At 50.2% G+C, this 16730-nt stretch overlaps 1 protein-coding gene across 5 annotated transcripts in view; it reads right to left on the reverse strand.

Moving 5' to 3' along the window:
• The window catches only part of fip1l1a (FIP1 like 1a (S. cerevisiae)), a 127391-nt gene that overhangs the window by 85806 nt on the left and 24855 nt on the right, over positions 1-16730 (reverse strand). For all 5 annotated transcript variants that reach the window (XM_038791180.1, XM_038791179.1, XM_038791177.1 and 2 more), the window contains exons 4-5: positions 11281-11387; positions 8387-8445 (exon numbers count right to left, since the gene is read on the reverse strand). In XM_038791180.1, coding sequence (XP_038647108.1) covers positions 8387-8445; positions 11281-11387 — 166 coding nt within the window. The remainder of the gene's footprint in view (positions 1-8386; positions 8446-11280; positions 11388-16730) is intronic.

A 16730-nucleotide genomic window follows, 5' to 3' on the forward strand; every position in this document is an offset into this window, starting at 1 on the left:
CTGCTTTATGCGGCGCCGATGGCGAGTGTAGTCACAAATGGAAGGAGATCGGAGTATTTTAGGCTTTATCGTGGGACCAGGTAGGGGTGTCCCCTGTCCCCCCTGCTCTTTGCACTGGCGATTGAACCGCTGGCCATGGCGTTGAGGGAGTCAGGGAAGTGGAGGGGTCTGGTGCGGGGGGGGGGGGGGGGGGGGGGGAGGAGCACCGGGTATCGCTGTATGCGGACGACCTGCTGTTATATGTGGCGGACCCAGAGGGGGGAATGCCGGGGGTGATGGAACTGTTAGCGGAATTTGGGGGCTTCTCGGGCTATAAGCTGAACTTAGGAAAGAGCGAGGTATTTGTAGTGCACCCGGGAGATCAGGAGGAGGGAATTGGGAGGCTCCCCTTCAGGAGGGCAGTGAAGAGTTTCAGGTACCTGGGGGTGCAGGTGGCCAGGAGTTGGGGCTCTTCATAAGCTTAACTTCACCAGGCTAGTGGAACAGGACTTCCGGTGGCTGTGATGGATCAGTAAGCCACACATTTGGGAGCTCCCGTTTTAAAGAGATTTTTCGGCTCTTTTGAGAGCCCAAAACGGAAATTTTTCGACGTCTCCCGGTGGGGGAAGGTGTGCTGAACGACTTTCCCTGCAGTCCATGACTCGAACTCGGAGTGGAAAGGGGGAAAAAACAGCAGCAGCTCCTCAGAAAAAACGGGGGAAGGGATCCAAGATGGCCGCCGACAGAGCTCCAGAGGAATAGAGACTCTGGGCCCAGGAACAACAAACTGATCTCCTGCGCTGCTTTAAAGAATTTAAGGATGAAGTACTGAGCTCTCTGCAGGAAACGAACAGAAGGCTGTCAGAGATTCAGTCCACCCAGGGTGCTGCCATCAAGAAGTTGCAGACGCAGGCCATTGAACGAGAGGAGGAGGCCGTGGTCCTCGTGAGTAAGGTGGAGGGGCACGAAGGACTCCACAAGTGGCAGGAACGCTTTGAAGAGCTGGATCACCGCATGAGGCGGAAAAACCTGCGGATCTTGGGCCTTGCAGAGGGGCTGGAGGGATCGGACCTGACAGCCTATGTGGCTGGAATGCTGAATTCGCTAGTGGGGGCCGGATCTCTCCATCTGCCCTTGGAGCTGGAGGGAGCGCACAGGGTGCTGGCCAGGAGGCCCAAGGAAGATGAACCCCCGCGTGCGGTGCTGGTGAGGTTCCACCGGTTCAGTGATCGGGAGTGCGTGCTGCGCTGGGCCAAGAAGGTGAAGAGCAGCAATTGGGAGAATGGGGTAGTGCGGATCTACCAGGACTGGAGTGCGGAGGTGGCTAAGCGGCGGTCCGGATTTAATCGGACGAAAGAGGTGCTTTATAGAAAAAAGATAAAGTTCGGAATGTTGCCGCCCGCGCGCCTGTGGGTAACTTATTTGGACCGGCACCATTATTTCGATTCCCCGGAGGAGGCGTGGGCCTTCGTGCGGACGGAGAAACTGGACTTGAACTAGGGGTTGGGGGTTGCGAGGTCGGCTGTAAGATATTAGTGCTGGATTCTGCTGTTGCTGTGTTCTCTTTTTCTTCTGTTGTTTTCTTCTTGTTTTAGTACTTTTGCAATTTTGATATGGTTATTTACGGAGGGGTTGTTCTGCTATGTTTTTGTTTTTGTGCTGTGGGACATTGTCTGGGCTGTGTATCTTGAGGGGAGGGTCGGGGGGGTATGTTGTATTCTATGCCGGAGTGGGGGTATGGAGGGGGGCTGATATTTGGGAGCTGCGTCAGAAAGGTGTGGTGGGGCAGGGCGAAAGCGCGGGCTTTCCTCTGGTTTCCCGCGCTGCGGGGCTGGGGGGGTGGAGATGGTGACGGGGGAGGCGGGGCCTTAACTGGTTCTTCCCCGCGCTGGAGCGGTGCCAGGAGGGGGGATAGATTGGGGGATGATCCCACTTCGGGAGGGGTCGGGCTATTGGCGGGAGTTTCCGGGGTCAGCAGAAGTTAGCTGACCCACGGAAGTACAATGGAGGACGGTTCGCGGCTGGGAGGGTTCCTAGCCTGGGGGGGGAAGGGAGGGGGGGGAAAGGGGAATACCGGGTTGCTGCTGGTAGGGTCAAGAAGGAGCTGGTGGGGGCTGGGGGGACAGAGGTGAGGGGTTGTCGCTATGGGGACGGGGTCGAGCAGGGGATGCTGGCCTGGGGCGGGCAGTCAACGGGCTATGGCTAGCCAACGGGGGAGGGGGGCGGGACGCCCTCTGATCCGGTTGGTCACCTGGAATGTGAGAGGGTTGAATGGGCCGGTGAAGCGGTCGAGGGTACTGGCTCACCTGAAGGGGCTAAAGGCGGATGTGGCAATGCTTCAGGAGACCCACCCGAGGGTGGCGGACCAGGTCCGCCTGAGGAAGGGATGGGTGGGGCAGGTTTTCCACTCGGGGTTGGATGTGAGGAACCGGGGAGTGGCGATTCTGGTGGGGAGAAATGTGTTGTTTGAGGCATCGGAGGTGGTGGCGGATAAGGGGGGTAGGTATGTGATGGTTAGGGGCAGGCTACAAGGAGAGAAGGTGGTACTGGCTAGTGTGTATGCCCCAAATTGGGACGATGCGGGCTTTATGAGGCGTATGTTGGGACGGATCCCGGATCTGGAGGCGGGAGGCCTGATCATAGGGGGGGACTTTAATACGGTGTTGGATCCTTCACTGGATCGGTCCAGCTCCAGGACGGGTAGGAGGCCAAGGTACTGAGAGGGTTTATGGACCAGATGGGTGGGGTGGATCCATGGAGGTTTGTCAGGCCGAGGGCACGCGAGTACTCTTTCTTCTCCCACGTACATAGGGTCTACTCTCGGATAGATTTCTTCGTGGTGAGTAGGGGACTGATTCCGAGAGTGGAGGAGGCCGAGTATTCGGCCATTGCAATCTCCGACCACGCTCCGCATTGGATAGAGTTGGAGATGGCAGAGGTGCGAGACCAACGTCCGTTGTGGCGGTTGGATGTGGGGTTGTTGGCGGAGGAGGAGGTGTGTAGGAGGGTCCGGGCAAGTATTGAGGGGTACCTCGAGGTGAATGATACGGGGGAGGTTCAGGTGGGGATGGTCTGGGAAGCCCTGAAGGCAGTAATTCGTGGGGAGCTGATATCCATCCGGGCACACAGGGAGAGGAGCGAAAGGAGTGAGAGGGATAGACTGGTGGGAAAGATGCTGGAGGTGGACAGGAGGTATGCAGAGGCACCAGAGGAGGGACTGTTAGGGGAGAGGCGCAGCCTGCAGGCTAAATTTGATTTGCTGACCACAAGAAAGGCGGAGGCACAGTGGAGGAAGGCACAAGGGGCAGTGTACGAACATGGTGAAAAGGCGAGTAGGATGCTGGCTCATCAGCTGCGTAAGCGGGATGCGGCTAAGGAGATTGCTGGAGTGAGAGATAAGAGTGGGAATGTGGTGCGGAAGGGGGTAGAGGTGAATGAGGTCTTCAAGGATTTTTACGGGGAACTGTACCGGTCGGAGCCAACGGGGGAGAGGAGGGGAATGGAGAGGTTCCTTGACGGGCTTTCTTTCCCGAAGGTGCAGGAGGAGCAGGTGGAGGGGTTGGGGACGCCGATTGAGCTGGAGGAGCTAGTTAAGGGGATCGGGCAGATGCAGTCAGGGAAGGCACCGGGGCCGGATGGGTTCCCGGTGGAATTTTATAAAAAGTTTGTGGATCTAGTGGGCCCCTTGCTGGTGCGAACACTCAATGAAGCGTGGGAGGGGGGGACTTTGCCCCCGACGATGTCACGGGCGCTGATCTCGTTAATTTTAAAGAAGGACAAGGACCCCCAGCAGTGTGGTTCATACAGGCCCATATCTCTCCTCAACGTGGACGCTAAGGTGCTGGCAAAAATCCTGGCCACCAGGATAGAGGACTGTGTGCCAGGGGTTGTGCACGAGGACCAGACAGGTTTTGTGAAGGGAAGGCAGCTGAACACGAATGTGCGGAAATTGTTGAATGTCATTATGATGCCGGCGATTGAGGGGGAGGCAGAGATAGTGGTGGCACTGGATGCGGAGAAGGCCTACGATAGAGTGGAGTGGGGGTACCTATGGGAGGTGTTGGGGAGGTTTGGATTTGGTGAAGGGTTCATTAGATGGGTAAGGCTGTTATAGGAGGCCCCGATGGCGTGCGTGGCTACGAATAGGAGGAGGTCGGAGTACTTCCGGCTTTACCGAGGGACCAGGCAGGGTTGCCCCTTGTCCCCCTTGTTGTTTGCACTGGCAATCGAGCCGCTGGCGATGGCATTGAGAGATTCAGAGAGGTGGAGAGGCTTGGTGCGAGGTGGAGAGGAACATAGGGTGTCGTTGTATGCCGACGACCTGTTACTGTATGTGGCGGACCCGGTGGGAGGGATGCCGGGAGTGATGGAGCTGCTAGCCGAGTTTGGGACCTTCTCAAGTTATAAATTAAACTTAGGCAAGAGCGAGGTGTTTGTGGTGCACCCTGGAGACCAGGAGGAAGGAATTGGTAGGCTCCCGCTTAGGCGGGCAGGGGAGAGCTTTAGGTACCTGGGGGTGCAAGTGGCCAGGGACTGGGGGACTCTCCACAAGCATAACTTTACCAGGCTGGTAGATCAGATGGAGGAGGAGTTCAGGAGGTGGGACATGCTGCCATTGTCGTTGGCGGGGGAGGGTGCAGTCCGTCAAAATGACAGTGCTTCCGAGGTTCTTGTTCCTTTTTCAGTGCCTGCCCATATTTATCCCCAGGGCCTTCTTTAGGAGAGTGACTAGCAGTATTCTGAGTTTTGTGTGGGCACATGGGACTCCGAGAGTGAGGAGGGTGTTCCTGGAGCGAGGAAGGGATGGAGGTGGGCTGCCACTGCCCAACCTTCTGGGGTACTATTGGGCAGCCAATGTGTCAATGGTGCGTAAATGGGTGATGGAGGGGGGAGGGGCGGCGTGGAAAAGAATGGAGATGGCGTCATGTAGAGGTCCGAGCCTGGGTGCCATGGTAACGGCACCGTTGCCGCTCTCCCCTAAGAGGTTTACCACGAGCCCGGTGGTGGCGGCGACCCTAAGAATCTGGGAACAATGGAGACGGCATCGGGGGGAAACAGGGGGCTCGATGGAGGCTCCACTGGGTGGCAACCATCGGTTCATCCCGGGGAACACGGATGGGGGATTCAGGGGGTGGCAAAGGGCGGGCATCAGCAAATTGAGGGACCTGTTTATTGGCGGGAGGTTTGCGGGCCTGGGGGAACTGGAAGATAAATTTGGCCTTCCCCAGGGGAACATGTTCAGATACCTGCAGGTAAAGGCGTTTGCTAGGCGACAGGTAGAGGGATTCCCTTTGCTACCCTCGCAGGGGGCGATGGACAGAGTGCTTTCGGGGGTGTGGGTAGGAGAGGGGAAGGTGTCTGACATCTATAAGGTAATGCAGGAGGTGGAGGAGTCATCAGTGGAGGAGCTGAAGGCTAAATGGGAGGAGGAACTCGGGGAGCAGATAGAGGACGGGACTTGGGCGGATGCCTTGGAGAGAGTCAACTCTTCCTCCTCATGTGCGAGGCTTAGTCTCATCCAATTTAAGGTGCTGCACCGGGCCCACATGTCCGGGACTAGGATGAGTAGGTTCTTCGGGGGTGAGGACAGGTGCACCAGATGTTCGGGGAGTCCTGCGAACCACGCCCATATGTTCTGGGCATGCCCAGCACTGGAAGAATTCTGGAAGGGGGTGGCGGGGACGGTGTCGAGGGTGGTTGGATCCAGGGTCAAACCAGGGTGGGGACTCGCGATTTTTGGAGTTGCGGTAGAGCCGGGAGTGCAGGAGGCGAAAGAGGCCGGTGTGCTGGCCTTTGCGTCCCTAGTAGCCCGTCGAAGGATTCTGTTACAATGGAAGGATGCAAGGCCCCCAAGTGTGGAGACCTGGATCAGTGACATGGCGGGATTTATAAAATTGGAAAAGGTCAAATTTGCCATGAGAGGATCAATACAAGGGTTCTATAAACGATGGCAGCCTTTTTTGGACTTCCTGGCTCAGAGATAGGTAACTGGGTCAATAGCAGCAGCAACCCGGGGGGGGGGGGGGGGGGTGCATTATTGTAGTGTTTATTCTGTAACTTTATAGTGTGTTAATATGCGTTGTTGTTAAAATGCTGGGTTGTTCATGGGGATGGGGCGAATGTATATGATTGTTATTTTCGGTATTTTACTAAGGTGCGTCAATGTTGTATAAAATCAAAATTTCTCAATAAAAATTATTTAAAAAAAAAAAGACTAGTGGAACAGATGGAGGAGGAATTTAAAAGGTGGGACATGGTGCCGCTATCGCTGGCGGGCAGAGTGCAATCCGTCAAATGACGGTTCTCCCGAGGTTCTTGTTCCTCTTCCAGTGCTTGCCCATCTTTATCCCTAGGGCCTTTTTTAAAAGGGTGACCAGCAGCATCATGGGATTTGTTTGGGCGCATGGCACCCTGAGGGTGAAGAGGGTCTTCTTGGAGCGGAGTAGGGATGGGGGGGGGGGGGGGCTGGCGTTGCCCAACCTCTCGGGGTACTACTGGGCGGCCAACGTGTCGATGGTGCGGAAGTGGGTGATGGGAGGGGGAGGGGGCAGCATGGAAACGGATGGAGAGAGCGTCCTGTGGGGATACAAGCCTGGGGGCCCTGGTAACGGCGCCGTGGCCGCTCCCTCCCACGAGGTATACCACGAGTCCGGTGGTGGCGGCTACCCTCAAGATTTGGGGGCAGGGGAGGCGACATAGGGGAGAAGTGGGGGGCTCGATGGAGGCTCCGTTAAGGGGGAACCATAGGTTCGTCCCGGGGAACATGGATGGGGGATTTCGGGGATGGTATAGAGCGGGCATTAGACAGCTGAAGGACCTGTTTATCGACGGAAGGTTTGCGAGCCTGGGGGAGTTGGAGGAGAAATTTGGGCTCCCGCCGGGAAACATGTTTAGATATCTGCAGGTAAAGGCATTTGCTAGACGGCAGGTGGAGGGATTCCCTGCGCTCTCCGCGAAGGGGGTGAGTGACAGGGTGCTCTCGGGGGTCGGGGTGGGGAAGATATCCGATATCTACAAGCTTATGCAGGAGAAGGAAGAGGCGTCAGTAGAGGAGCTGAAAACGAAGTGGGAGGGGGAACTGGAGGAACAGATCGAAGACGGGACATGGGCTGATGCCCTGGAGAGGGTAAATTCTTCCTCCTCGTGTGCGCGGCTTAGCCTCATCCAATTCAAGGTGCTGCATAGGGCCCACATGACTGGGACGAGGATGAGTAGGTTCTTTGGGGGTGAAGATAGGTGCGCCAGGTGCTCGGGGAGTCCAGCGAACCATGCCCATATGTTCTGGGCATGCCCGGCATTGGAGGAGTTCTGGAAGGGGGTGGCGAGGACGGTGTCAAGGGTGGTGGGATCCAGGGTCAAGCCAGGATGGGGACTCGCGATCTTTGGGGTTGGGGTAGAGCCGGCAGTGCAGGAGGCGAAAGAGGCCGGTGTGCTGGCCTTTGCGTCCCCAGTAGCCCGGCGAAGGATTTTGCTGCAGTGGAAGGACGCGAGGCCCCCAAGCGTGGAGACCTGGATCAATGACATGGCGGGCTTCATTAAGCTTGAGAAGGTTAAATTCGCCCTGAGAGGATCGGTGCAAGGGTTCTTTAAACGGTGGCAACCTTTCCTCGACTTTCTGGCTCAACGATAGGGTACTGGGACAGTAGCAGCAGCAACCCGGGGGGGGACACGTTGATTATGTTAGCTTATTTTATTTAAATTTGATTTATCTAATTTTAATTTATGGTTAAGTTCTCTTGTTTGGGGGGGGGGTGGGGGAATGTGATACATGTGATGTTACGGTATGGGGGGAATTGTGGGTGTTATGGGGCTGTTAGTTGCATATTACTGCTTTTTGCTATACTTGTTGTTATATTTTCTGTAAAAAATTCCAATAAAAATTATTTAAAAAAAATAAAATAAATAAATTTCCAGCATTTTGTTATTCCTAAAACCGTAGAAAATAGAATCTTGAACATTTTTGTTGAAGATGTACTTGAATATAAATCTACAATTTCATCGTTTTTGTCTTTATATTTACCTCAATATCCCCAAACATTTTGAAATTATGCTAAAAGGGGCTTCGAAAACTCCAAATTACTGTTTTACAAATGCCATACGACAATGCTAATGAAACCAACAAAGAAATCTCTTTTATATTCGGATATACAAGTTCAACAGCTAAAGTAAATCAGTTTAAATACAAAAATTCCCAGAGTTCAAATGTGGGACAGAGTGCTGATTTCTCAATAACCAACCACAATTGAAAAATGGCTTGTGAGGCTACGTACTTCTCCACTGGGTGGTAGAGGACAGCAAAGAATGAGGATCTTTGCCAAGCCTTTCTTAAGCAATGCTCAGTAGCTAGTTTATTTTGGCTGTAATTGGCAAGTAGCTCGGGGAGAAAATAATGGCTAAAATCTCTTACCCGATCCATAAAGTCTTCCTGACGACTTAATATTGAGATTCACAGGTGTTACACCATAGCTATTGGACAGAAAATATAATTCAATTCAGAAAAATCTTAATTTCACATGGCTAAGTGATGATCACTTGCTCATTTAATAGTCTTCAGTTGAATTTTGTCACTGCAAATATTTAGTTCCACATATAAATGGACTTTAAAAGTTCCTGTTTATGAGTTTCAATGTAAAGTTTGCAATGAAAGTTACACACATAGGACCACAATTATTTGTAGCCGCCCGGGAGCTCATTTCCAAGTAAACAACAGCTGCGATAGCTTAACTGCATATCAATAAGTACTTATTTGTAGAATAGGTTACTCTGTGTTAGGACTTTGCTTTACCAAATGAAGGAACAGATTTTGTCAGTTCTTTCTGAATATGAGCCTAAACTGACAAATCTGGCCAATAAAGCTGCAAGCGCTTATACAATCAGAATTTGAAAGATGGCACTGAATCACAATTTGACCATTATTTAGTCATCAATGTAACCACAAATTCTAATTTAGGCATAGGGTTGGGAGCGAGGCTGTCAATGCAATTGCCGTATGAGCAACATGTTTTTTTTAATTTAGTGTACCCAATTATTTTTTACAATTAAGGGGCAATTTAGATTGGCCAATCCACCTATCCTGCACATCTTTTGGGTTGTGGGGGCGAAACCCACGCAGACACGGGGAGAATGTGCAAACTCCACACGGACAGTGACCCAGGGCCGGGATTCGAACCCAGGTCCTCAGCGCCGTAGACAACAATGCTCACCACTGTGCCACCGTGCTGCCCTCCGTATGAGCTACATTAACAATTCCTGCAATAATGAAGGGGTGGTTAGGCGGCATGGTGGCGCAGTGGTAGCACTGCTGCCTCACAGCACCGAGGACCTGGGTTTGATCCCGCCCCGGGTCAGTGTGGAGTTTGCACATTCTCCCCCTGTCGGTGTGGATCTCACACCCACACCCCAAAGCTGTGCAGGGTAGGTGGGTTAGCCTCACTAAATTTCCCCTCAATTAGAAAAGTTTTTTAAAAATAATGATGAAAGGACAGCACAGAGGTTAGCACTGCTGACTCAGAGCCTGGAACCCGGGATTGATTCCCGTCTTGGGTGATTGTGTTTGGCATTTGCATGTTCTCCCAGTGTCTGCGTGGGGTTCCTCAGTCTAAAGATTTGCAGGTTAGGTGGGGTTATGGGGATACAGAGATAGTGCGAGGGAGTGGGCTGCTCTTTTGGAGGATTGTTGCAGACTCGATGGGCCGAATATACTACCTTCTGTATTGTAGGGATTCGATGGAACCCATGCCAGGACTTGAGATAACATCTTGTGTGGACAGCACGGTAGCACAGTAGGCAGGACGATATCACAGTGGTTACCACAAAGGCTCTCCTGTTCCAGCAACTCTTTTCTTCTTGCGCCACTCCTAGTTCGTGGATCCATCCACCTGCCACACCAGAGAAGCAAAACCTTCCACAGGTACACCTGCACCTCTTGCACTCAAATACTTGAGCGGGAACAAACAAATTGTGATCTCCCACTCCATGGCCACTACCTGACATCTGTGGTATTTACATAGATACATAGAACATACAGTGCAGAAGGAGGCCATTGGGCCCACCGAGTCTGCACCGATCAACTTAAGCCCTCACTTCCACCCTATCCCCATAACCCCTCCTAACCTTTTCTGGACACTAAGGGCAATTTAGCATGGCCAATCCACCTAACCCACACATCTTTGGGCTGTGGGAGGAAACCAGAGCACCCAGAGGAAACGGACGCAGCCACGGGGAGAACGTGCAGACTCCGCACAGACAGTGACCCAGCAGGGAATCGAACCTGAGACCCTGGCGCTGTGAAGCCACAGTGCTATCCACGTTTGCTACCGCGCTGCTCCTATTTTTTTTAACGTTAAAACAAACTTTAATTTAAACACAGAATTCACCACAATAGCTTTACAGTTACAACAGCTCTTAAATAAAAGGGAAAACCTTAACTTAGTTCCTAGACCCGTCTCTAGATTCCAATTTAGCAAAGCAACATATTACAAGTACCACATGAATAACGGTAGCCACCAGGTTTCTCCTTCCTTTTCTCTGTGCAGAATCTTTGAGAGAAAACATTTTAGGACCAAACTGAAACAGCTATGTTCAGAGGAGAATTCTAGGATGAACTTGACTTTTCAGACAGACCTGGCTACGTCCATTAACTACAATATCTGTACCCAAAGCAGAAGGCATTATGTAGTCTTTTCCAACAGGATGTCCCTCGACCTGTTTAACCAGGACCAAACACAATACTTCTCATAAATTATGTTTACCCCAGGGGTCCTTCAAACATAAACAATATTCCATTAGCTAGCTAGCTATCTGTTAAGAAGTAAATGGTTCTCAAGATCTATTGGCAGAACATTTCACTGCAAATTATCTCACTTTTATGACACTTTAAGTCACTGCTCCAGCAGTCATACGGTCTGTTTGCATCTTAACCCAGGTTTTAATAACATGACTGCCAAAAGAATACGACAATTTCTAACATTCACCACACCTGACCATGGATTCAATATTTGCTCACAATGCAGTTCAAGGAGTAAAGCCATTCCCACCATCTTCTCAAGGTAACTACGGATGGGCAAGAAATTAAGCCTCACCCAAATCCTAATGACCAGAACATTTTAGTTGAAAACTAGTGCAAGAGTGCATGAAATAGCCCTGTTTTATACACAATTTCTTTGAAGCTGCCTGCTCAGGAAAATGCAATCGTAAACAGAACCAATCCTGGCACATTCATGCAACGTAAACCAGGACTGCATTACTCACCTCGAGGAACACAGACATTTAAATACAAATAGGAGAAACATGGGGACCTACGTGTACTGTGGTGCTCCAGTTTTAATATCACCAATGGTTACTTGAACATCATCATCATCGTCATCACTATCGCTGTCACTTTCATCCTCCCCTTCGGGCGCAAGATTCTAAACATCGAGAAAACAATTGCTTTTAAAACTAAATTGAATGTCAAACATGGCATTTTAAAACCTACAACATTCCCGTCGCCCATTGCTAACATATACAAGAAGCAGAAAAAGATACCAAAATATTCAAAGCACAAAGCTCTACCTTACTGTGCTTTTAGGTTTCAAAACATCAGGCAACAGGGCAACTGCAGCAATTCTATAAGGCCACTGATATAATACTGAAGAAAGCAGATAGGAACAGGACTCCCTGAACTAACGTTAATTGTTTATGTATAGATCAGAACAATGAAGATTTTTGCATTGCACAGAACTTCGCATCAGACTTTTGTAAATACAATAAAAAAAGTAGATACCCAATTAGTATGTTTCAAGGGTTAACTATTAATATTTGTTACCAAATAAAAATTATTAATTTCATAATAACAGTAATTTCATAATAAAGGTAAGCCTAAGCCATTTTTACAAAACAAAAACCACAAAAAAAAGGACTTCTTTTAGATTTTAGTCCGAAAATCCAATCCTAGCATCTGGCAGTATATATAATAGGCTGGGATCTTTGGTGGCCGACGGTGACGGGCATGTTCAATGGTAGATTGGAGAATCTCACAATAAGGCCCTGGTTGAGTTTCGTGGCGCTTTAAATCCAGGATGTGACTGCTTCTACCCTTCCTGTCAACGGCAGGCTGCTGTTGAATGCAGGAAGTTAATTTTAATAAATTAGCATCTTGTTATCGAGGCCACACACTGGAAACACACAGAGTCAAAATTAAATCCCACATCAGCATGACTTGAGAATGGTGTGATTTACAACGGTCAATGGAAGGCAAACGCCCAACAACCTGAGCTTCAAGGAGACGTTGGAGCTGAGTGCACACAGTGCTTGCAAGGATCTCTTGCCAAAGCGGTTTCTTCCCTCAGCAGTAGGTTTCATAGCTCAACCTAACCTTTCAGACTTGGAGGTAGGTATTACCCTTACCTGTGTCAAAGATGAGGGAATAGAACACAGTAGAGTAGCCAAAGGTAAAAGTGGGGAGAGGGGGTCGCTACTGTGCGAGTTGTTTTTGAGAGGAAGTGAATGGGGGTGATTCCGGGGAGGTGTTTGTTTGAGGTGGGGGGGGGGGGGCTATTTATAAGGAACCGAGGGCGAGTGCCCGCACAAACCGAGGGCGAGTGCCCGCACAAACAATACGAGTTCGGGATACTTTGCTCTGCACTGGGGGACCAGGAAGGGGTGTCCTATGTTCTCCCTGCAATGGCCAAAGTCTTTGGCCATTGCTTTAATGAGTTCGGAACTATGGAAGGGAATAGTACGGGGCAGGGGGGACACAGAGGATGTCTCTGTGTGCAGACGATTTATTGTATATATCAGAGCCGAGTGCATCGATGGGGAGCATTATGAAAATGAAAAATCGCTTAATGTCACAAGTAGGCTTCAAATGAAGTTACTGTTAAAAGCCCATAGTCACCACAATCCGGCGCCTGTTCGGGGAGGCTGGTACGGGAATTGAACCGTGCTGCTGGCTTGCCTGGGTCTGCTTTCAAAGCCAGCGATTTAGCCCTGTGCTAAACCAGCCCCTATGGAACTTTTCCGAGCTTTTGGATCTTTTTCAGGACACAAATTGAACCTGGAAAAGAGGGAATACTTTATGGTGACCTGGCCAGGAGTGGGGGGACTGCCATTCTGCAGGGCAGCAATCCACCTTCATGTATTTGGGGGTGCAGGTGGCACGGGACTGAGGAGGCTCCGTAGATACAATTGTACTGGCTTGGTGGGGAGGGTGAATGCGGATTTGGAAAGGTGGGAGAGTATCCTTCTGTCACTGGCAGGTCGGATTAAAACAAATGTGCTGCCACAATTTTTATTTTTATTTCGGTGCCTGCCAGTCCTTTTGCCAAAGGCTTTTTATAAGGAAGTGGGTAAGCTGATTATGTTGTTTATTTGGGGTGGGGTGGCAGAAGGTAGCCAGGGTTAGGAAGGTGGTCCTGCAGAGAGGACGGCAGGCAGTGGGGTTAGGCTTCCCGAAGTTATTATATTACTACAGTAGTCCCCCGTTATACTGCGCTCCGCAATACCGCGGTCCGCGATATACGACTGGAGTGCTTATAGACCCCAACTGTCAGCTTCCCTCTCCGGATCAAAGTGAGCCGGCCGCTGAAATTGACACTGCCGGCTGATTGGAGGGAGATTCAGTGAGAGAGGAGCAGCGTTCCTGGTAAGTTTCTGTGCGTTTCCTAATATGAACTAAGGGAACTAGGTGGTGGGTTATGCAGATTCTATTCATATAGTTTCAAGGACCAGGAGAAATTGATGCTGTCAGTTTATTATAGCAATCAAACCTGCAGCCACTGCTGCATATTGGCTCTGCAACTTTTTTTTTTTGGACCGGAAGCGTTGGATAAAACCTTCGATCAGAGTCCTGATAAGAACTTACTTTAGTTGACTGCAGAATTATTACATTATGCTACCATAAGTTAAATACAAGTTAAAGTAAGAAAGTAGCACTTCTAAATTTATTTTAAAATCTATGCATGCGCTTCCCATTGTGAGTCTACGGGGATCTGATCTCTCCCCCCGCCCCCGTAGACTCTCATTGCATTCGTTACTGATTATTATTTATTGTTGGTGGGTGTAAATTTGGGAGAAAATGTGAAACAGGAGAATTAAAATAATTTTTTTTTTAAAAAAAAGCTTTTGTCAATTTCGACCAGGATCAGACGAGCCAGGATGCAAGAGCACTGCGATTCGCTGAGATTTGTCGTTTTCCACAGGCGCTGGGTGCCATTTACGGCGCTCAAGCAGTTCCTACTGTACTCAAGAGGATCCAAGATCTTTGTGACAACAAGCAGCCCAGTATGTGAACCACAAGGGCTTTCCAGTTTCTCAATATCTGCAATCATAACAAACTGATCTGTCCAGACAAGGCCGGTGCACTAAAGGACCTTTAGCTGCAAAATGCCACAAGAAGGATGATCAGATGCAGTGAGGATTCTCCCAAGAGCACAAGATAGTAACTGGGAGTCTCTGGCAGCAGAATGGCAGAGGTCAGCGCACTCGCACAATGTGCAGAGTCTAATCTCATGCAGACCATGATGGAATACAGTGGGCACATGAATTTCAAAAGTACTCTATTGTTTTGCTGCATAAGCACCCGCCCTCTTCAGTATTACACCTCCATCTGACAAGAATCAAGCCAAGGCAGATGGTCAGCCCTGCCTCGAAGGTGCTCAGAGCACACATAACAGCATGTGATCCAACAACGCTAGGGAATGATATTCTTGAAACATAATACACCTAATGGTGCAGACATCACTGATGTGGGCAGTGGCTTTGGGACAGGACAATCACTGTGGTCAGAGGGTTATGCACAGCAAATGTCATTTTGTGCAGGAACCAAATGTTTCACCCCTGATTGACACAAACACATCTCATCATAATTAGGAGCCACAGACAAGGAGACATGATGAGTGTATTTACATTGGTAAATGTTATACAGGTGATTAACACCTGTGCTCATGTTGTGCAACTTTTCTACAGACGTGGGAGGTGGTTAAGCCAGCATTTATTGCCTATCCCTAGTTGTCCTTCAGAAGGTGATGAGCTGCAGTCCAAAGCGTAGGTACACCCATAGTGCTATATCCCACGATGTTGCCCCAGTGACAGTGAAGGAATGGTGATATATTTCCAAATCAGTGTGGTGAGTGACTTGGAGGGGAACCTCCAGGTGGTGGTGTTCGCAGGTATCTGCTACTCTTGTGCTTCTAGATGATAGTGGGCGTGGGTTTGCAAAGTACTGTTCTTGGTGTGCTACTACAGCACATCTTGTAGATGGTACACACAGCTGCCACTGTTCATCAGTGATGGAGGGTTTGGATGTTTCTGGAAGTGGAAGAAATCAAGCGGGCTTTTTGTCCTGGATGATGTCAAGCTTCTAGAGTGTTATTGGAGCTGCACTCAGGAGGGGTCAGAGCGGAGTTACTCGCAGTGGGATTCCTAATTTTTGGCGTGCCCTGGTAACCATACTATTAGTATGGGTCGTCCAGTTGTTTCTGCTCAATGGTACCCCCCAGAATTTGATTGTGCGGGGATTCAGCGACAGTAATGCCATTGAATGCCATGGGGCGGTGGTTAGATCCTCTCTTGTAGGAGATGGTTACTGCCTGCCACTTGTCAACCCAAGCCTGGATATTGTCCATGTCTTGCTGCATTTGATGTGGAGATGCCGGCGTTGGACTGGGGTGAGCACAGTAAGAAGTCTTAACTCTGCAACTCATCCGTTTCATTCTAGACCACAACGTCTTCACCTTCGACAACAAATTCTTCATCCAGACGCACGGAACAGCCATGGGGACCAAATTTGCACCTCAATATGCCAACATCTTCATGCACAAGTTTGAACAGGACTTCCTCACCACACAGGACTTTCAACCGATGCTATACACCAGATACATCGATGACATTTTTTTCCTTTGGACCCACGGCAAGACATCACTGAAACGACTACACGATGACATCAATAAGTTCCATCCCACCATCAAACTCACCATGGACTATTCTCCAGATTCAGTTCCATTCTTGGACACACTCGTCTCCATCAAGGACGGTCACCTCAGCACCTCGCTTTACCGCAAGCCCACAGATAATCTCACGATGCTCCACTTCTCCAGCTTTCACCCGAAACACATTAAAGAAGCCATCCCCTATGGACAAGCCCTCCGTATACACAGGATCTGCTCAGACAAGGAGGAGCGCAACAGACACCTACAGATGCTGAAAGATGCCCTCGTACGAACGGGATATGGCGCTCGACTCATTGATCGACAGTTCCACCGCGCCACAGCAAAAAACCGCACCGACCTCCTCAGAAGACAAACACGGGACACCACTGACAGAGTACCCTTCGTCGTCCAGTACTTTCCTGGGGCGGAGAAACTACGACATCTTCTTCGCAGCCTCCAACACATCATCAGCGAGGATGGACATCTTGCCAAGGTCATCCCCACACCCCCACTACTGGCCTTCAAACAACCGCGCAACCTCAAACAAACCATTGTTTGCAGCAAATTACCCAGCCTTCAGAACAGCAACCACAACACCACAAAACCCTGCCAGGGTAATCTCTGCAAGACATGCCAGATCATCGACATGGACACCACCATTACACGTGGAAACACCACCCACCAGGTACGCGGCGCATACTCGTGCGACTCGACCAATGTAGTCTACCTCATACGCTGCAGGAAAGGATGTCCCGAAGCGTGGTACATTGGCGAGACCATGCAGACACTGCGACAACGAATAAACGGGCATCGTGCGACTATCAACAGGCAGGACTGTTCCCT

The sequence above is a fragment of the Scyliorhinus canicula genome, chromosome 3 (assembly GCF_902713615.1).
Source record: "Scyliorhinus canicula chromosome 3, sScyCan1.1, whole genome shotgun sequence".
In the NCBI taxonomy this organism is placed as follows: domain Eukaryota; kingdom Metazoa; phylum Chordata; class Chondrichthyes; order Carcharhiniformes; family Scyliorhinidae; genus Scyliorhinus; species Scyliorhinus canicula.